At 43.9% G+C, this 18,587-nt stretch overlaps 1 protein-coding gene and 1 pseudogene across 1 annotated transcript in view; one reads left to right on the forward strand and one right to left on the reverse strand.

The window, feature by feature from the left end:
- LOC141134931 (C-type lectin domain family 10 member A-like) overlaps positions 1 to 17,740 on the reverse strand; it is a 58,911-nt gene extending 41,171 nt beyond the window's left edge. The window contains exons 1-4 of the mRNA XM_073624363.1: positions 17,633 to 17,740; positions 7,097 to 7,177; positions 6,595 to 6,705; positions 1,767 to 1,805 (exon numbers count right to left, since the gene is read on the reverse strand). Of these exons, the coding sequence (XP_073480464.1) occupies positions 1,767 to 1,805; positions 6,595 to 6,705; positions 7,097 to 7,177; positions 17,633 to 17,666 (265 nt within the window). The 5' untranslated portion in view covers positions 17,667 to 17,740. The remainder of the gene's footprint in view (positions 1 to 1,766; positions 1,806 to 6,594; positions 6,706 to 7,096; positions 7,178 to 17,632) is intronic.
- LOC141135873 (U2 spliceosomal RNA) lies at positions 2,502 to 2,640 on the forward strand (annotated as a pseudogene).
- Positions 17,741 to 18,587: the final 847 nt, after the last annotated feature.

An 18,587-nucleotide genomic window follows, 5' to 3' on the forward strand; every position in this document is an offset into this window, starting at 1 on the left:
TGGGCCCATGATGTCAGAATGTCAGAATGCTCCTACTACTGAGGAAAGAAGAGGGTCCATGACTTCAAAGGTCCACGACATCAGGGCCCACCCAGTGCTGAGGGCAGAAGAGGGCCTGTGATGTCCTGTGGCCAGACAGGAAACCTGACCTGCCATGTTTGGATAGTGTTGCAGTTTCAGTTTGTGAAACTCTGTCTCCACCCCTGTGTAAGTGTTTGCCTATTGCACTACAGTGTTGTAATAAACCTGTTTTGGTGGTGTAACACTATGCCGGCTCCTTTGGCTCTTGTTTAAGGGATTCATGTACTGCACAAGCCACACTATTAACCCCTTAGTGTCTGGCTGGTTGGAGTTCCTGAGGACCTTATCAGCTTGCGTTTGTGACTCCTAAAGACCTATACACGTTGAGCGTTTTTTTTTTTATCTCTTTAAATATAAGAGATGAACATCTTCCAGTAACAGGCTGAGTGTTTTATAGTGATGGAATCACATGGGGGAACATCCTTCTGCCTCCTCCTCTACAAAATTATGTATGCAGGATCTCCTTCCACCACCTCCTCCTCCACAGAATTATGTATGCAGGATCTCCTTCCACTACCTCCTCCTCTACAGAATTATGTATGCAGGATCTCCTTCAAACTACCTCCTTCTCCACAGAATTATGCATGCAGGATATCCTTCCACTACCTCCTCCTCCACAGTATTATGTATGCAGGATCTCCTTCCATTACCTTCTCCTCCACAGAATTATGTATGCAGGATCTCCTTCCACTACCCTCCTCCTCCACAGAATTATGTATGCAGGATCTCCTTCCACTACCTCCTCCTCCATAGAATTATGTATGCAGGATCTCCTTCCACTACCCTCCTCCTCCACAGAATTATGTATGCAGGATCTCCTTCCACTACCTCCTCCTCCACAGAATTATGTATGCAGGATCTCCTACAACTACCCTCCTCCACAGAATTATGTATGCAGGATCTCCTTCCACTACCTCCTCCTCCACAGAATTATGTATGCAGGATCTCCTACAACTACCCTCCTCCACAGTATTATGTATGCAGGATCTCCTTCCATTACCTTCTCCTCCACAGAATTATGTATGCAGGATCTCCTTCCACTACCCTCCTCCTCCACAGAATTATGTATGCAGGATCTCCTTCCACTACCTCCTCCTCCATAGAATTATGTATGCAGGATCTCCTTCCACTACCCTCCTCCTCCACAGAATTATGTATGCAGGATCTCCTTCCACTACCTCCTCCTCCACAGAATTATGTATGCAGGATCTCCTACAACTACCCTCCTCCACAGAATTATGTATGCAGGATCTCCTTCCACTACCTCCTCCTCCACAGAATTATGTATGCAGGATCTCCTACAACTACCCTCCTCCACAGTATTATGTATGCAGGATCTCCTTCCATTACCTTCTCCTCCACAGAATTATGTATGCAGGATCTCCTTCCACTACCCTCCTCCTCCACAGAATTATGTATGCAGGATCTTCTTCCACTACCTCCTCCTCCACAGAATTATGTATGCAGGATCTTCTTCCACTACCTCCTCCTCCACAGAATTATGTATGCAGGATCTCCTTCCACTACCCTCCTCCTCCACAGAATTATGTATGCAGGATATGCTTCCACTACCCTCCTCCTTTACAGAATCATGTCTTCTGCTATTTCCACAAAAAATGTTTTGCATATATTGGAAGTAACTTATGAAGCCACTCAATAGCAACCCTGAATTCCTAAACACTCACCATTCTTCATCTGTAGCATTTCCTTTTGTAAACTTTTATCTAATGAGAAAAAATAAAATCATGTCAGAAAAGATCCCTTGACTGTTGGGGAGCTCAGAAAAGCAAATGCAGCTAGAAAAAAAAAGTCTAAAGGCATTATCAACAGATTGCACCGAAGTCTGAATGCTGTGGATCTTCACAATTTTTTTTTCTGTAAAATACAAAAGATGAGCTTTCGCTCTGTAAATGGAAACCCAACATGTCAAGCTTTATGACTGTGTACATGGGATAATGTGGTGTTTTTAAAGATTTCCTATAATTTTTATGAATTTTATTATTTTTTTTAACATGCTTTTTATTTATTTGTTTAACTTTATTACTATCACAAGGGGGCTAACAAGCCCCTTATGTAATAGCATGGGCAGGTTCTCTTTTTGGAAACATCATGGGTCTATTAGACCCCTATTGTCTACCTTGCCCTCCACTGCAGCTAATCAGCCACAGCATCCACGGAATGATGGTTCTGAACCTGTAATTGACAAAATGCTTGCTGCTTCCAGGCTCATTCATCACAGAGGAGACCAGAGAATGGATGTTCCCAAAGATCCTCCCACTTTCCATTCTGAAAGCATTTACCATGGTCCCAGGCTCCCATTGGGCCACACATCTGCAGATGGCTGCCAGCATTCTAGCAACTAATGAGACTGCTGGTTGCCAGTTTGTTTCATATAGTAAACAAGCCATTCCACATCCCACCTTTCGTCTTGGCCTTTTGGCTAAGATCAAGTGTAGTATCTGTTGTTGGCGGTGTCCAGTAGGGATGCTCTGCTGTCACTCTAGGCTTTTGGTTGGTTTTGCTGGCTGTATATTATTTCTGGTATGATGGGGACTCTAAAGGTTTGTCCTGTAGGAACAGAAACTGGGGTGCTCCCTAGGTAAGGTGGGGCACAGGAAGAATTCTATGGTGATGTACTTGAGGGACCCAGTGCCTCCTGATTTGAATGGTGCTACCTGGTCTGTTCATGAGCTGGGAAGGCAGAGAGCCCAAGTTGTCAGTGCCCCCTGGGATTTGGTCACTCCAGGGGTGCTCTAATTATCACCTGGGAAACCCATTGTGAGAATGAGCACATGGCCACGTTATTTGTTGCTTTTTCTTGGGCTAGGGCTGATCAGGGCAATTTTTGTTACCAGGACACAAGACCTAGCCAATGCACTAGCATGGGCACTTATTTGTTTTATCCATGTGTGTTACTAGCACTTTTTTTTTTTTTACTCTGAGTTTTTTATTGATTTTCAAGTAAAAAATATAAGAACAAAAGATACACTTTAGTACATAAACATCGCTACATTTCACAATCGGTGTAAGTATAGCATGGGTAAACTATGCATATTCAAAGTCAATATAGGAATGTGGGAGGGGATATAAGGGATGTGGAGGGAAGTGAAATAGTAGAATGGAGGACATTTACTAGAAAACTGCCTATGAAAATAAAATAAAAATAAAGGGCCTGGGATTAGCAAGTCAAATATAGGGCAGCATTGTTCAATGTACATTAGATGTCTAAGATGGGAAGAATCCATAAATCCTTTGGCACAGTATATGTGGAGTTATAATAGGGATGCCACCTTTTCTTCAAGTCAAACCCGAACACTTAAGCGGCGCACAGAATTTTTTAAAATTTTTTGTATAAACTATACATATATTTTGCTATTAAATGATATTTATAAAATCATATGAAGCTAATAACAAGAGTTCCCCTTTTACATCTGAATCCAGAGTTCCTCTTTTACATTTGAACTCTCAGAGTTCCCATTCACTGTAAGGCGGGACTCTGCAGACTCTGATATAAGGGAGAACTATGGGGACTATAACATAAGGGATGCTTTGGGAACCCTGATTTAAGGGGGAACACTGAGTACTCTGATGTAAGGGGAACTCTGCGGCCTGTGATGTAAGGGGTGCACTGAGAACCCTGAATTACCTTAGTGTACTCACTCAGAGGCAGGAGAGAGAAGGTGGGTGACTTTGGTCATAGACAGGGACGGATGGTGAGCTCACTCACCCCTTGGCAGTCAGCACCTCTCATCCAGATGTATCTGAGGCTGCTGGACTTCAAATTTCCTGCCCCCACTTTTCTTTTCTGAGGCACAGCGCCAAGGGGTGGGGAGGAGGAAGAGGTGCAGATCGATCCCTCTCTCCTCCCCCGTCTGTGTGTGTGTGTGTTAGGGAGGGGGTATTGTTAGTGCCGGCTTTGGGCGCGGTGAAATAGAGTGTAACAGACTTTCTCAGCTTAGACAACTGCAGCCAGCAACCCTACAGGGAAGTCATAGTCCGGTCTGAATATTGTGTCCGGGTTTCAGGCAGTCTGAAACCCAGACGCATGGTTCCGAACCTGAACTGTCCGGGTGAATCCTGGACAGGTGGAAACCCTAAGTTATGATGGATCACAGGGGTCAAATGAAGCTGGCAAGATATGGAAAGATATTTATATGGTTTTGATTCAGGAGACAATAGACTGGGAGTTGGTGGGGGGTGAGCAAGGAAGACTTGTGAATGAAAGGAGGGAAGGTAGGATCCAGTGGTGCGGTAGTGAAGAGTTTAAAGTGGATGTGAACCTGATTTATGAAATTTGACCTAAGCACATATATTTGTAGTGTTTTCTTATCTCTCTCCAAAGCCCTGAGTCCCATGTCTTTCTGCTGTTTCGTTCCTCTGTTATCAGCATGATAACTTCTGACAAGTTCTCCGACAAAGAGATAAAACCAGCCTGAGATTTGTGTCGGGGTGGGTGCAATAAATAGATTAGCAGAAAGCTGGTCTATTCACAGCACAGCTCTGCACATTCCTTCCTTCCTCTATGTGGAGTGGGGGTGTGTGCATTTCCTCCAATCAGCTGTCACACAGTGTATGCCAAGAATCCATACCCAGTGCTGAACAGGAAAAAAAAATCTCTAACACGATGTTCACTTTCTAAAGAATATAGTATTGATAGTACTGATTGGACAGTCTACTGAGAAGATTTTTGAATATCTCTGTGTACCTGTGTTTCAATAAATAGTTCCATGTTGCAGTTTTGTAACTGAGCTAGTCTCGCCTGGTTCTTACAATATATGGGCTGTAATATCTGAAGATCCATACTGGAGGAAGAGGAAGCAGTGTACTGAAAGAAGCACTCAAGCGGAAGAAAGGACGGAGCCTGATGGCCACACATCCTTCCTTCCTTCCTTCCTTCCTTCCTTCCTCGATTGATGATGGATCAGCATTGCTTACCAGCATGATTTACTATTTACACCATGGGAATTTTTCTTAAAGTGGATGTAAACCCAAATTTTTTTTTTCTATGTCATAATGTAGAGTATAAGATTTCCTATCATTTGAGCCCAGTCTTGCCACACAGAGTTTAACCAGCTCATGTGGTCATTTTCCTGTCTTTTCACTGGATGTTAGAGATCATAACAGAAGTTCAGTGTTAGAAATACACAAGAGAAAATGCATATTGACAAAGGGAGTGTAGAGGTGGGTGGGGTGTCTACTGACATCATGACTCCACCCACCGAGCTCCAGACAACAGACCCGCCCACAGAATCTGCAGTTTTTCGGGTCTCATAACAGACAGAGGGGAGACATTTGACAGGTAAAGATACATGTAAGAGGCATGTATATCCTTATAGATAACCCCTATGGCAGTAGTTTAGAAAGGATGACATTGGGTTTACATCCACTTTAAATAAAATTACAGTTTGTGTATTTAGTAACCAAGAGTACAAGGAAACCCTTACTTAATCAAGTAGGGGGCAGTGGTATATATGGGGACCTCCCTATTTTAAAGAGGGCTTCCAGATTCTTATAACCCCCCCTGCAGATCCTCACTACCATGGCTGAGAACTGGGTGGATGAGGCCCTTGTTCCCATCAATATAGAGACATAGTGCCTTACTAAGAGGGCCCCCTGTAGCAAGGGATCCACCAACTGATGAGGGAATAAGGACTGTTATAGTGCATGAAGGCCATACACTTGCTGCCTCTCTCTTTTCCTTTTTGTCTGGATGACTCCATTGATCCTATATGACCATGACAATATGGCGTCAATGATGTCATCAGGGATCCCACTTATCTTACAAATAGAAACAGGAGGAGGATTGGAACTATCATTTAGCAGCACATTTTCTTTTGAAATAACACTTTAATACCTCCTACAAGTGCCTGATTTCACAGGCAGGTTTAGGGCATTCACCAGTCATGTTATTTAAAGGACTTGTGCATTTGTAATGTTTCAATTTAAGTCTTAATAAAAAATCCATTCATCTACATGGCCACAGATGCTAAGCTCATGGTGGGTGCCTGCATCTGCTGCTCCCCTAGCAACCATTGATAGCAGGAAGCTGCCATGTTTCTCCACAATGAACAACCTAAACCTTTTGGCTTACAGCTTGTAGACCTGTACAGGGTCCCATGATTTAGTGGTGGCCCTGTATTTCTTTCTACATCCCATGCACGCCCCTTCTTCTTACATTCCCTGAACCAACTTCCCTCTTCACTACTCATCTCCTGAACCCTACATCTCCTGTGTGTATTTCCCTCTAACATCTCTTACACCCTTTTCCCTTACACCCCCTCCAACCCCTCTGCATACCCTCTGCACACCCTTTCATTTTCTTTATATTGAATACAATTATCAGTGTCCAGAGGTGAACAGAACAGAGAAGAAAAATAAGGAAACGTTATCACAATTTGTAATGCAATTATGGTAAATACATCCCTGCACTGCCAATGCTCAAATAGTACAGTTTTCCCTTCTCTTTTAATTTCATGTAATAACCCAAATGTTAATTATAATAGAGATACTCACAGTAAATGAAGAGGAAACTTATGAGGGTGACCACAGTAATGAAGGCCAATATTAGGAGGACTCCCAGGATCAGTATCACCCGGTGCTTTCTACTCCTAGCAGCCGGAATCTCTACAGACAAAGAATAGTGAATAACCCTGCGTGTATCAGCCAGTATAATGATCCTCCAGAATTCTTATCTCACATAAAGACATTTTATATCTATCTGTGTTATACAGTATATCTCTATCACATTGTTATTTCACATAAATCAATATATTATGTCACGCAGCATACAGTATATCATATCTGGGTGTGAAATTTATACTGAAGCATGGCAACCAATGAGATACTGGCTTTTATTACCTCTATACAGAGATAGTAAGAGGTGATATCTGATTGGTTCATTTGGTTTATAGATCTAGTATAGCAGTATTAGTAGACATGTGTCCTATAAATGGAGACCCGGGTCCTCAGCTGTCTATAATGAATGAAGAGGATACCCCTCATTATAATAACTCACCTTTGGCTGTTGATGTATTCCTCATCCTCCATATATCGCGATCACATGTTTTGGTATATACATTGTCCTCACAAAGTTGATCTATAAGGGAACAGAGACCTTCATATGAAAACCTAAGATTCCAGGGAGGACATTCAGGCAATGCAATGCAGATATAATGGAGCTCTGTGAGAGCGATGTATACTCTCCACTCAATATTCCTTCCATCAGACTGATGACATATTCTCATCCTAGGCCATAAGTGCTCAACCTGTGGCCATCCAGCTGTTGTAGGATTGCAAGTTCCATCATGCCTCTTCCCTTGGGAGTCATGCTTGTACCTGTCAGCCTTGCAATGCCCCATGGGACTTGTAGTTCCGCGACAGCTGGAGGGCCTCAGGTTGAGCACCCATGCCCTAGGCAAAGTCCCTGACTGGAGCTCAAGGATGACTTTACATGATAAACGTTGAAACTGACATGCTCAGGTCTTGCACAATTCTGGACAGAAATTTAGTCTTTGATTAATCATATTGCTGGTAGGAGAGAAATATTACTACCGCGGTTGGCCTTGGGTTTAGAAGATTGGCCCAGACATTCCCATCCTATCCTGACACACATCCTCATTGCTGCTCGTCTAACCATAGCCTGTTAATGGAAAAGCAGTACCCTTCCAACCCTTCAACAAGCTATAGACACTGTCAACCAACACATGCACCTGGAACACATGTTCACCAAAGTCAATCTAACCATGACAAAATTCCTCCTAGACTGGTCCCCCTGGCCTGCTGATGCTAGGGCAGAAAAAATTGTCCCCTAATCGAAATTTATGTCTCTACACCTTTGTACTAGGCTCCACTGACATGACATAAGTTGTGATAACAAACCCAGCAAGGTCGACTGCACTTGTAACTTAAATTCAGTAAGTCTCCTATATTGCAGCTACAAACCTACTATTAGACTTCCCCCTTCACTAGACTCCTGCCTTCAGAGGTGGCTCTAGGCTTTGTGAGGCCTTAGGCAAAACTTAAACATCAGGCCCCCCTTACACCCATAATGGGAAAAATAATTCAAGTGATACAGTTAATGTTTATTAGGAGGATACGGTACAGGAGGCGGGAGAGTAAGTGGACAGTACAGGGGGTAGGTAAGTGGGCACAGTGCAGGGGGCAGGAGGGCACAGTATAGGGGCAGTAATTAATAATTTAGATATGTTCTCCTCAAGCAGAGCTGCACAGGGAAGCTGCTCTCACAGATCCTACCTATTCTGGCAAGCTGTCACAGAAAGAGAGAAATAAAGGGGGATGGATGGCGAAAGAAAGAGAGGAGGATGCAGGTAGAAAGAGAGGGGGATGGAGAAAGAAGGATAGAAAGAGAGAGAGCGGTGGAGGGAAAAAGAAGGAAAGAAAGAAGGATATAAAGATAGAGGGGAATGGAGGGAGAAAGAAGGAAAGAAAGAAGGATATAAAGATAGAGGGGGATGGAGGGAGAAAGAAGGAAAGGATAGGGCGGGTGTGGCCAGCGCACGCACTGTATGGCAGCATAGGAACCGAGCTCCGGAGAATTTAGGGCTTCCAATGAGGTTTGGGGGACCTGAGCCGCAACCGACATACCTCAGCACCTGACTGACACCCGCAGGAACACTGCTGATATGTCCAGGAAGAGGAAGGACGATCGGCGCCTGCAGAGGCTAACCAAATTCTTCCTTCTGCCCACGCGAGGAGGCCAAAAAGATGACACCGCCACCTTGGGCCCTGCCTCCTCCTCTCTCAGAATGGGCTCCTACACAGACCTGCCAGATGGCCAGCCTGGGAGTGAAGGATTCCAAAATGAGGGCTTTTCACCAAACCCACCCTCATCACCCAGCCAGCTGTGTGCCAGTCCTGCTAAAGCTAGAATGTGCTTGGATGACAGTTCACAAGAATCAGAGGTGAGCCATGCTGTCCCTGAACACATGATGCAATCTCCCCACCACTCCTCTATAGCAGGGGCGGACTGACCATTCGAGCACTCGGGCACTGCCCAAGGGCCCCATGCCACTGGGGGCCCCATCAGGGTTGCCAGCCTCAATAAAACCAGGGACAGTATGTAAAAATCTTTTTTTTTAAAAATCCCAAGATTATAACTGCCCCGCCTCTCCAGTACCTTTTCAGTGTGTGTATGTGTATTCTGTGTGTGTATACTGTGTGTGTATATTCTATGTCTGTGTGTGTGTGTACTGTATGTGTGATTGTGTATACTGTGTGTCCCCATAATCTATTGCCTGGGGGCCCCATAATCTCCTATTGCCTGGGGGCCCCATAATCTCTTATTGCCCAGGGGCCCCATAATCTTCTCCTATTGCCCGGGGGCCCCATAATCTCCTATTGCCTTGGGGCCCCATGAGTTGTCAGTCCGCCCCTGCTCTATAGCCTCATTTCCTACCTCTAATCAGCCAGTGATGGACACATTGCTGAAGGATATGCTAATATCACTGCAAAATTCTCTGCATGCTGATTTTGACACTCTGACCCATAATTTCTCCTCTGAAATAAACTCACTAGGTGAGAGAGTGAATCGCATAGAGGATTCCATGGGAGAAATCACTACTACAATAAATGACCTGATGGATGCTTATGATGACAACTTAGAAGACAGACAGTGGATGAAAGCAAAAATTGCAGATTTAGAAGGTTCAGGCGCAATAATTTAAAGCTAAGGGGGATCCTGGAGTCAGTGCAACCTGGCAATTTAAAAACGCTACGCCACTAAAATGTTCATTTCCTTTCTACCTGATGCAACTCCTTTGGACCTAACCATTGACCGCATACACCACCTGCCTAAACCGAATCACTTGTCAGAAACCATTTCACGGGATGTCATCATTCGCATACACTTTTTTTCACATTAAAGAGCAACTCCTAGCAAAATCCAGGTCAATTGGCCAGTTTCCATCTCCCTATGTGGAGCTCTCCAAATACATCTTGGACATGAGGAGGCAACTTTCCACAGTGACAAAAGCATGTTGTAATCACAACATCCCCTACAAATGGGGCAATCCCAACAAACTCATTGTGGAAAGAAATTGTGTATCTCATAATATCGCCTGTGTGAATAAGGGCTTAGATATTCTGCATACCTGGAGCATCATTCCTGAGCCACCACCACAAGTGGATATGCATAAACCCGGAGAGTAACAACCCCCTGGCAAAAATCCACCCATCGCCTGCAATGCAGAAACAAATAATTGCTCACAGGGTCCCCCTCCTTGGAATTTAGTTCCATCCTTCAACATATTAGCCCTCTTCCCTGGATGTCACCATAGAGTGCCTAGCTTTGGTCTCATGGACACTATCCCCTTTGATTACCCACAGTATTAGTCACAGCATATGCCACCGCTGTCTGTATTTTGTATGCTTTGTTTTATTACAGCTCTTCTTATATTACCTTTCTTCTTTTGAATCTCCTAAGGAACACACCATCCACTTTGTCTCTTCGTCGAATGGTTACCCGCACCCCACCCTCCCTGCAAGTAGAAATGATCTCCCAGGCTTCTTGGTAATCTGGTCTATCAACTACCTCATACGCATTCTAACTATGAGTATAGAATCTCCCACCCAGCACTCCACACATACCAATGGGACTTAAAATACTATCCCTTTATGCCAAAGTGTTAAATCACCCGGCCAAGAGAGCCTCCTTGTGGAAGATGGCTTTACCGCGTAGGTGTGACATCCTCTGCACACTCTGCATTTCCAAATCACATCTGCGCCGCAATGTACACAAAAAGCCTTCCCCCACATCTTTACAGCTAACAGCCCAGAGAAAAAAAGGGGTGTACTTATTACCATACATGATACCGTATCCTTTTAACTCCTGGATAGCAACTTGGACCCAAATGGCCGCCTTTTTAATCCTAGTTTGCAAGATTGACTCTATTGTCTATACACTAGTCTCTCTCTATGCCCCCAATTCCGGTCAAATCCATTTCTTAGACAAACTTATTAAGCGGATCCGCCGACTACACAAAGGCCACCTTATCCTAATTGGGGACTTTAACATAGTTCCTGACTACCAAATGGACTCCTCCTCACACTTGAGACTGCAGTCCCCTATGTCCACAGTCATTCATGCCAATGACCTATTTGATGTTTGGCGCTGCCATCACCCACAAGAATGTGACTATACTTTCTTTTCAGCGACACATAACTCTTACTCATGTATTGACCACTTTTTCGTGGACAAGTGGTTACTTCAAGCAGTGTGCAGCTCTGACATCTCAACCATCTCCTGGTCAGACCATGCTCCCATCTGCATATCCCTACATGCAAGCCCCCACTCTACTACTCCTAAAATCTGGTGAGCCAATACCTTTATCCTCCGTTCTTCCCCTTATAAATAAAGAACTAGAGATTTTTCAACACAATGTAAGCTCTGTGAGGGAGGTTACAAACATATGGAACGCCCACAAGGCATTCGCCAGGGGTGTGCTGCACCAAATGAGCTCACAAGCAAAAAAAAAGGAGGACACAGCCTCTTGACCAATTACTCTCTTTTATTAACAGAATAGAAGACCTGAACAACCACTCTGTGACCACAAGAAACAGTTGCTTTCCCTTTGGCAGGAACTTAGAACTCTCCTGCTAGAATATTACAAAAAGTCACAGAGGAAATTACAAGCCACCTACTACAACACAAGCAATAAAGCTGGTAAGGCCATGGCCACACATATCAGAGGTGTGAGGAATAAGGCTAATGCCGTGTACACACAGTCGGACTTTTCAGCTACAAAAGTCCGACAGCCTGTCCGACAGACTTTTGACAGACTTTTGACGGACTTTTGGCAGACTTTTGACGGAGTTTCTAATGACCGGACTTGCCTACACACAATCACACCAAAGTCCGACGGATTCGTACGTGAAGACATACACCGGACTAAAATAAGGAAGTTGATAGCCAGTAGCCAATAGCTGCCCTAGCGCCGGTTTTTGTCCGTCGGACTAGCATACAGACGAGCGGATTTCTGGGTCCGGCGGAGTTACGACGTAAAGATTTGAAGCGTGTTCCAAATCTAAAGTCCGTCAGATTTGCGACTGGAAAAGTCCGCTGAAGGTCCTGTGAAGCCCACACACGATCGGATTGTTTGCCGGATTTGGTCCGTCGGCGTTCATCAGACCAGTCCGGTCGAAAAGTCCGACCATGTGTACGCCCCGTAAGATTCCCTTTCTAACTCGCGCTATAATGAAAATCATACTGGTAGACCCCCAGAAGATAGCAGACGCCTTCAGCACATATTATAATTCCCTCATAATTCCATTATAATATCAAAGAAGATGCAGACACCACACAACCAGACCCAGACCTTATTAATGCCTTCTTAAACAACACCAAACTTCCATCCCTATCAAATGAGCAACTGACCACGTTAAACAAACCTTTTACCCTAGATGAGATTTACTCCGCCATTGAATCTCTGCCAAACAACAAAACTCCTGGCCCTGATGGGCTACCAGGTGAATACTATAAGCAATACAAAACTAATCCTAGCCCCATATCTTTGCAACCTGATTAATGACAATGCCTCCTCCTCTGTGTTACCTGAAGACATGTTGAGAGCATTGATTGTTACACTAACAAAGCCAGGGAAGGACCCAACTTCCCCCCAAAATTTCCATCCCATTTCCCTTCTTAATTCCAATATCAAGGTTTATGCTAAATTCATCGCCTCTAGACTTATGCATATATTACCCAACCTAATCAACAAGGACCAAACCAGCTTCGCTGCGGGGAGGCAGGCCTCGGATGCAACCAGGCACCTAATAAACATTATTAAATTGATGGAACGCACTCAAACTCTTTCTCTGCTCCCCTCTTTGGATGCAGAGAAGGCGTTCGACAGGGTGCCCTGGACATATCTGAGAGCTGTCCTCCAGAAGTTTGAATACAAAAATAGAATTATCTCAGCCATCATGGCACTTTATTCCAACCCCTCAGCTCAGGTTTATGTTTCAGAAATGCTCTCCACCCCCTTTCACATTTCTAACGGCATCAGACAGGGGTGTCCTCTGTCCCCTCTGATTTTAAACCTGGTCATGGAACCCCTTGCTGAATACATTAGGTCACACCCCTAAATCACTGGATTCCAAATTAGCTCACAAGAACACAAAATTAGTCTCTTTGCAGATGATGTAATTCTAATGCTCACAAACCCCTCGTCTTCCCTGGCTGCGGTACAAGATGTGCTGACACAGTTTGTTAACGTTTCCTATTATAAGGTGAACAGAACCAAATGTCATATTCTGGACTTCAACATAGATGGTACGACACACAACTGGTTACAACTGAAGTACCCAAATGTGTGGAATGATACAGGCATAGGTTACCTAAGTGTTACTCTAAGTCCTCCAAAGGATTGTACAAAGAAAACTACCCTTGAGATCACAAATGGTGCGGGACCTAGATAACCTAGCCAAATATGAATTTTCATGGGCAGGCCACCTAGCAGCATTCAAAATGAAAATACTTCCACAGCTATTGTACTTCTTCTGAACTTTGCCTATTCATATCCCACTTTCCTACCTTTCCTCCTTACAAAAACACCTAAACTCTTACATATGGAAAGGGAAAACACCCCGTAGAGCGCACAGTATTCTCATCAAACACAGGTTAGCGGGAGGCTCCGGACTAGTGGAAATCAAAGACTACTATCAATCTACAATCCTAGCACAGTTGAGAAGCTGGTTCTGATCAACTTATAGTACCCACTGGTGTGAACTGGAACAATGGTGCCAGGGAAGAACCTAAAAAAAAATGGCTATATAGTACAGGCCCTAGAGGCAATATCCCACAACATCTACCACTTACACTCAAAGCCGCCACTCTTACCTGGTGGAAATTCATAACCTCCCAGTGGAAACAGACTCCCACATCCTCACTGAAAATACTCAACACTAAAGCTGATGATACCCATCTTATGTCTTCCAGCATTGCTGGATGTCCCCCATAGAGAGATAAGTGACCTTTATAATAGAGATAAATTTAAATCCTTCCCTCAGATGCAACAAGACCGGTTAATGGACCCCCCAGACCTGTTCCAATACTTGAAAATTAGCCACTGTCTAGCTAAGCAGACACATCTAACAAACTAAATTCCAACTCTAGCATGGCTATACCTCAAGTCCCTATCCCCCAACAAAAAATGGATATCTCTTTTTTATAATCTTGTACAGGAAAAAGGACGTTTGAGAAGTCCCTCCTCTTTACTACATGGGAAAAGGACATTGGAACCCAATTCACTACATCCCAATGGCAACATGCATTTAAGTCAATCTACCATACAGCACACAGCACCTCCCTCTGGGAACTGACAGAAGAAAATTCCCAGCAATGGTACCTCACATCACAACAAATCTCTTCATTCCATCCACACCTCCCGCATCTATGCTGGAGAGGATACGGAGAGACTTTTGGAGAGAGACCTTTAGCATATGGGATATGTGGGATATGAATAGGCAGAGTTCGGAAGAAGTACAATAGCTGTGGAAGTATTTTCATTTTGAACGTTGCTAGGCGGCCTGCCCATGAAAAGTCATATTTGGCTAGGTTATCTAGGTCCCACACCATTTGTGCTCTCAAAGGTATATAGTTTTCTTTGTAAAATCCTTTGGTGGACTTAGTTAGAGTAACACTTAGGTAACCTATGCCTGTATCATTCCACACATATGGGTACTTCAATCGTAACCAGTTGCGTGTCGTACCATCTATGTTGAAGTTCAGGATATGACATTTGGTTGAAAACCTAATAAAAAGTTAAGAGAAAAAAAAACGATACTGCTACTACATATTCTGTGTATTCTGTATATTCTGATGCCAGGAATTTATTCATGAAGACTTGTAGAGTAACAGAGAGTTCCACCTTATTATTTAACCAATAATACATAATATGATACTGTATATGGACCCACATAACAATCTATATTTACACATTTGAGGAATTCATCAGAATTAAATAAAACATTTTAGGCAGAGATTAATAAAAGTTAATTTTACTATCACAAAACATGTAATACCTCCGACCAAATTCAAGTGTTACAACGGAAAACGGGGACTATGTTTAAGGCACTAATTCTTTTTACTGCATTTTATTTTTCTTAATATGATTATTTTGGTATTTAAAAAACATTGGAAAAAAAAAATCTTGTTCCATTTTGTATATAAGTTTGCAATGCTAATAATAATAATAATAATATTACTACATCTCCACTCAAGTATGGCACCAATGCTGTGGTAAGACCCTCTGTATTTGAGGCATCACAAGTTTATGGTCTCAGTCCTCTGGTGTCCACCAGACTGCAGTATCTATAGGTACTACATGCAAAAAAACAAAAGAGGGCACACCAGCATCCTGCATTAACCAAGATGACATTTATTTCCATAGTAAAAATAGGTAATATACTCACAAACGGTTATTCACAAAAGGTTCATCACAGATCTCAAGAAGAAATCACACACGCCTCCAGATGGACTGGGAAGATGTCACGAAGACCTGCAGATGTTGATGTGTTTCAAGGGTGCCCTTCTTCTTCAGAACTGAATGTCTACTGCACACCATATGTTCTGTTATACCGTCTAAGCTTCAGAGATCTACCCTCTAGGTCCACCTCTAATTAGTGAGGGGGCTGGGTTATTAATACTTATAATATTGGTGAGGTACTTCAGACATTGTCTCACAGGGCTAGACTATCAGCCACCAATCAAAAGTATACAGGAAATGTCCACCACAATAAAATATACTTTCTATCAAATCTTTATTAAAAAACACAGGGCTGTGTAAAGGGGGGGGGGGGGGGGGGGTGTAGGCAACCTTTTGGAGGTTGGGATCTACCTGAACAAGATGGAGGAAAGCAAAGATCCCCAGGGTGTACTAGGCGGAGCCCTTAAACAAAAGCAAACAAAAAATATCAAGCTCCCAATAAAGAAATATATGTAGTTTTCTCTACCTTCCAAACGCAGTGTCCTCTTCCCACCTTCACATCACCACCCACAGTAGTGTCCCCTGCCCCCCTTAACATCAACCCCCAAAGTAGTGTCCTCTGCCCCCCTTCACATCACCGCCCACAGTAGTGTCCCCTGCCCCCCTTCACATCAACCCCCAAAGTAGTGTCCTCTGCCCCCCTTCACATTACCTCCCACTGTAGTGTCCTCTGCTCCCCACAGTAGTGTTCTGTACCCTCCCAATGCAGTTTCCATCACATCACCGCCCACAGTAGTGTCCTCAGCCCCCTTCACATCACCACCCACAGTAGTGTCCTCAGCCCCCCTTCACATCACCACCTACAGTAGTGTCCTCTGCCCCCCTTCACATCACCACCTACAGTAGTGTCCTCTGCCCCCTTCACATCACCACCTACAGTAGTGTCCTCTGCCCCCCTTCGCATTACCTCAGACTTTAGTGTCCTCTGCCCCCTTTGCATTATCTCCCACTTTAATGTCCTCTGCCCCCCACAGTAGTGTTCTGTACCCTCCCAATGCAGTGTCCATGACATCACCCCCCCACTTTAGTGTCCTCTGCCCCCCTTCACATTACCGCCCACAGTAGTGTCCTCTTCCCCCCACAGTAGTGTTCTGTACCCTCCCAATGCAGTGTCGATCACATCACCCCCCACAGTAGTGTCCTCTGCCCCCTTCATATCACCGCCCACAGTAGTGTCAGGGCAAATCACAGCCCACCTGTGCCATGTGATAGCTGGTCAATCACAGCTAATCACAATTGCACATAATGGCACATGAATGGATGCCAGTCATAAAAATGATTATCACTGTTTTAAGCAATCATAGTGTAAATAATAATAATAAAAAAATCTTGATCACTTTCCTAGAGTAGTACAGTGCTCTGCTCTGCTTGTAAAGAAAAAAAATGAAAACAAAATACAATTTTTTTTTTTAACCACTGGCCACCAAATCACGTACCTGGTACGCCATTCGACTTCAAGTGGTCATATCGAAATCATATGATGTCATCCCAGAACTTCCGCTCTCACGTGCCTGCAGGGGGCGTGCAGCGTGGCGATCGTGGCCGTGCCGTGTCGCTAGGACATGGTGTGACCCCATCTCTGTAAGGAGCCGTGTCCACGGCTCTTTAACCATGTGATCGGCTGTGTCCAATCACAGCCGGTCACATGTAAACACCGAGATGCTGGTAATCGGCGCTCCTCGCCTCACACTGACAGAGTGTGTGGCGAGGAGAGCCGATCAGCGGAATCTCCTCCCAGGGGATAACAAAACATGTAATCAGGGCACTGTTTACATTATAGTGCCACTAGTGTCATTAATCAGTGCCAGCAATCGGTGCCCACCATTGCCCTCCAGTGCCAGCAATCAGTGCCCACAAGTGCCACCACCAGTGCCCATTAGTGATGCCAGTCAGTGCTGGCTATAAGTGTTTCTAAAATTCTTTACTCTAATTAAACAGACTTAACAAAAATATTTCGTGGGAATATTTAAGGATATCACATGTTATTTTTGCAGGATCTCTCCCCCCTCCCCCCTCAATATTAATCAATGATCACATCTACCACCTACCTGTTTCCATCTCCAGTTTCTCAGCTCCTCTCATTGTACGATGCGGTCAAACCCGATTCCGTGTTCTGCACAATCTGCGTCTTCAACATACGTTGTTATTTTTATAACCTTCTTAAAAGAAGGTGTTGCCCTGTTTTTCATTTTTTTAATTTTTGCAAAGTTTACAAAAAAAATGCTAAAAATAAACAAAAGGGAAGTGTGGGAATTTCTGCAATATTCTGTATAATATTACAGCAGAAAAACGTGTTCCGCTCGTGAACGTGATATGTTATCTCAGCGGGTTCTGGACTCTGATTGGTTTATAATAAATTATTGTGCATTACTCCTCATCAAAAATAACATTCAAGAAATAGATAGTGTTTCTCTGTCTCTTTAAATCATAAATATTTATAAAACACTCATATAATGAAAAAAATAATGTGAGCCAAGTGAGAAAATGTCATCCAATACGTGAATTAGGAGCTCACACACAGTGTGATGTAAATACCGTCCAATAAAAAATGGTGCCACGGCTTCTTTCTTTCACCTAATCCACACACAAAGCCACTTACCAGATACCCGGACCTTGTGATCGCTCTCAATGGGATGATTTACTAAAAGAGTGAAAAATCAGGTGCAGTTCTGCATAGAAACCAATCAGCTTCCATGTTTTATTGTTAAAGCTTAAGGGGGTTGTAAAGGTATACATTTTTTCACCTTAATGCATTCTATGCATTAAGGTGAAAAAACTTTTGACAATACCGCCGCCCCCAGCCCCCCCGTTTTACTTACCTGACACCTCGAAACTCAGCCGCTCGCTCCCGACCTCCAGTTCGCCGCTCAGCCTGTTCGCTGATTGGCTATAGTGGATGGATTGAAAGCAGCGCAGCCATTGGCTCGCGCTGCTGTCAATCACATCCAATGACGCTGCGCACCGGGGGGCGGGGCCGAGTGATACAGCGAGCGGCTATAGCCG

The sequence above is a fragment of the Aquarana catesbeiana genome, linkage group LG03 (genome assembly GCF_042186555.1).
Source record: "Aquarana catesbeiana isolate 2022-GZ linkage group LG03, ASM4218655v1, whole genome shotgun sequence".
Classification (NCBI taxonomy): domain Eukaryota; kingdom Metazoa; phylum Chordata; class Amphibia; order Anura; family Ranidae; genus Aquarana; species Aquarana catesbeiana.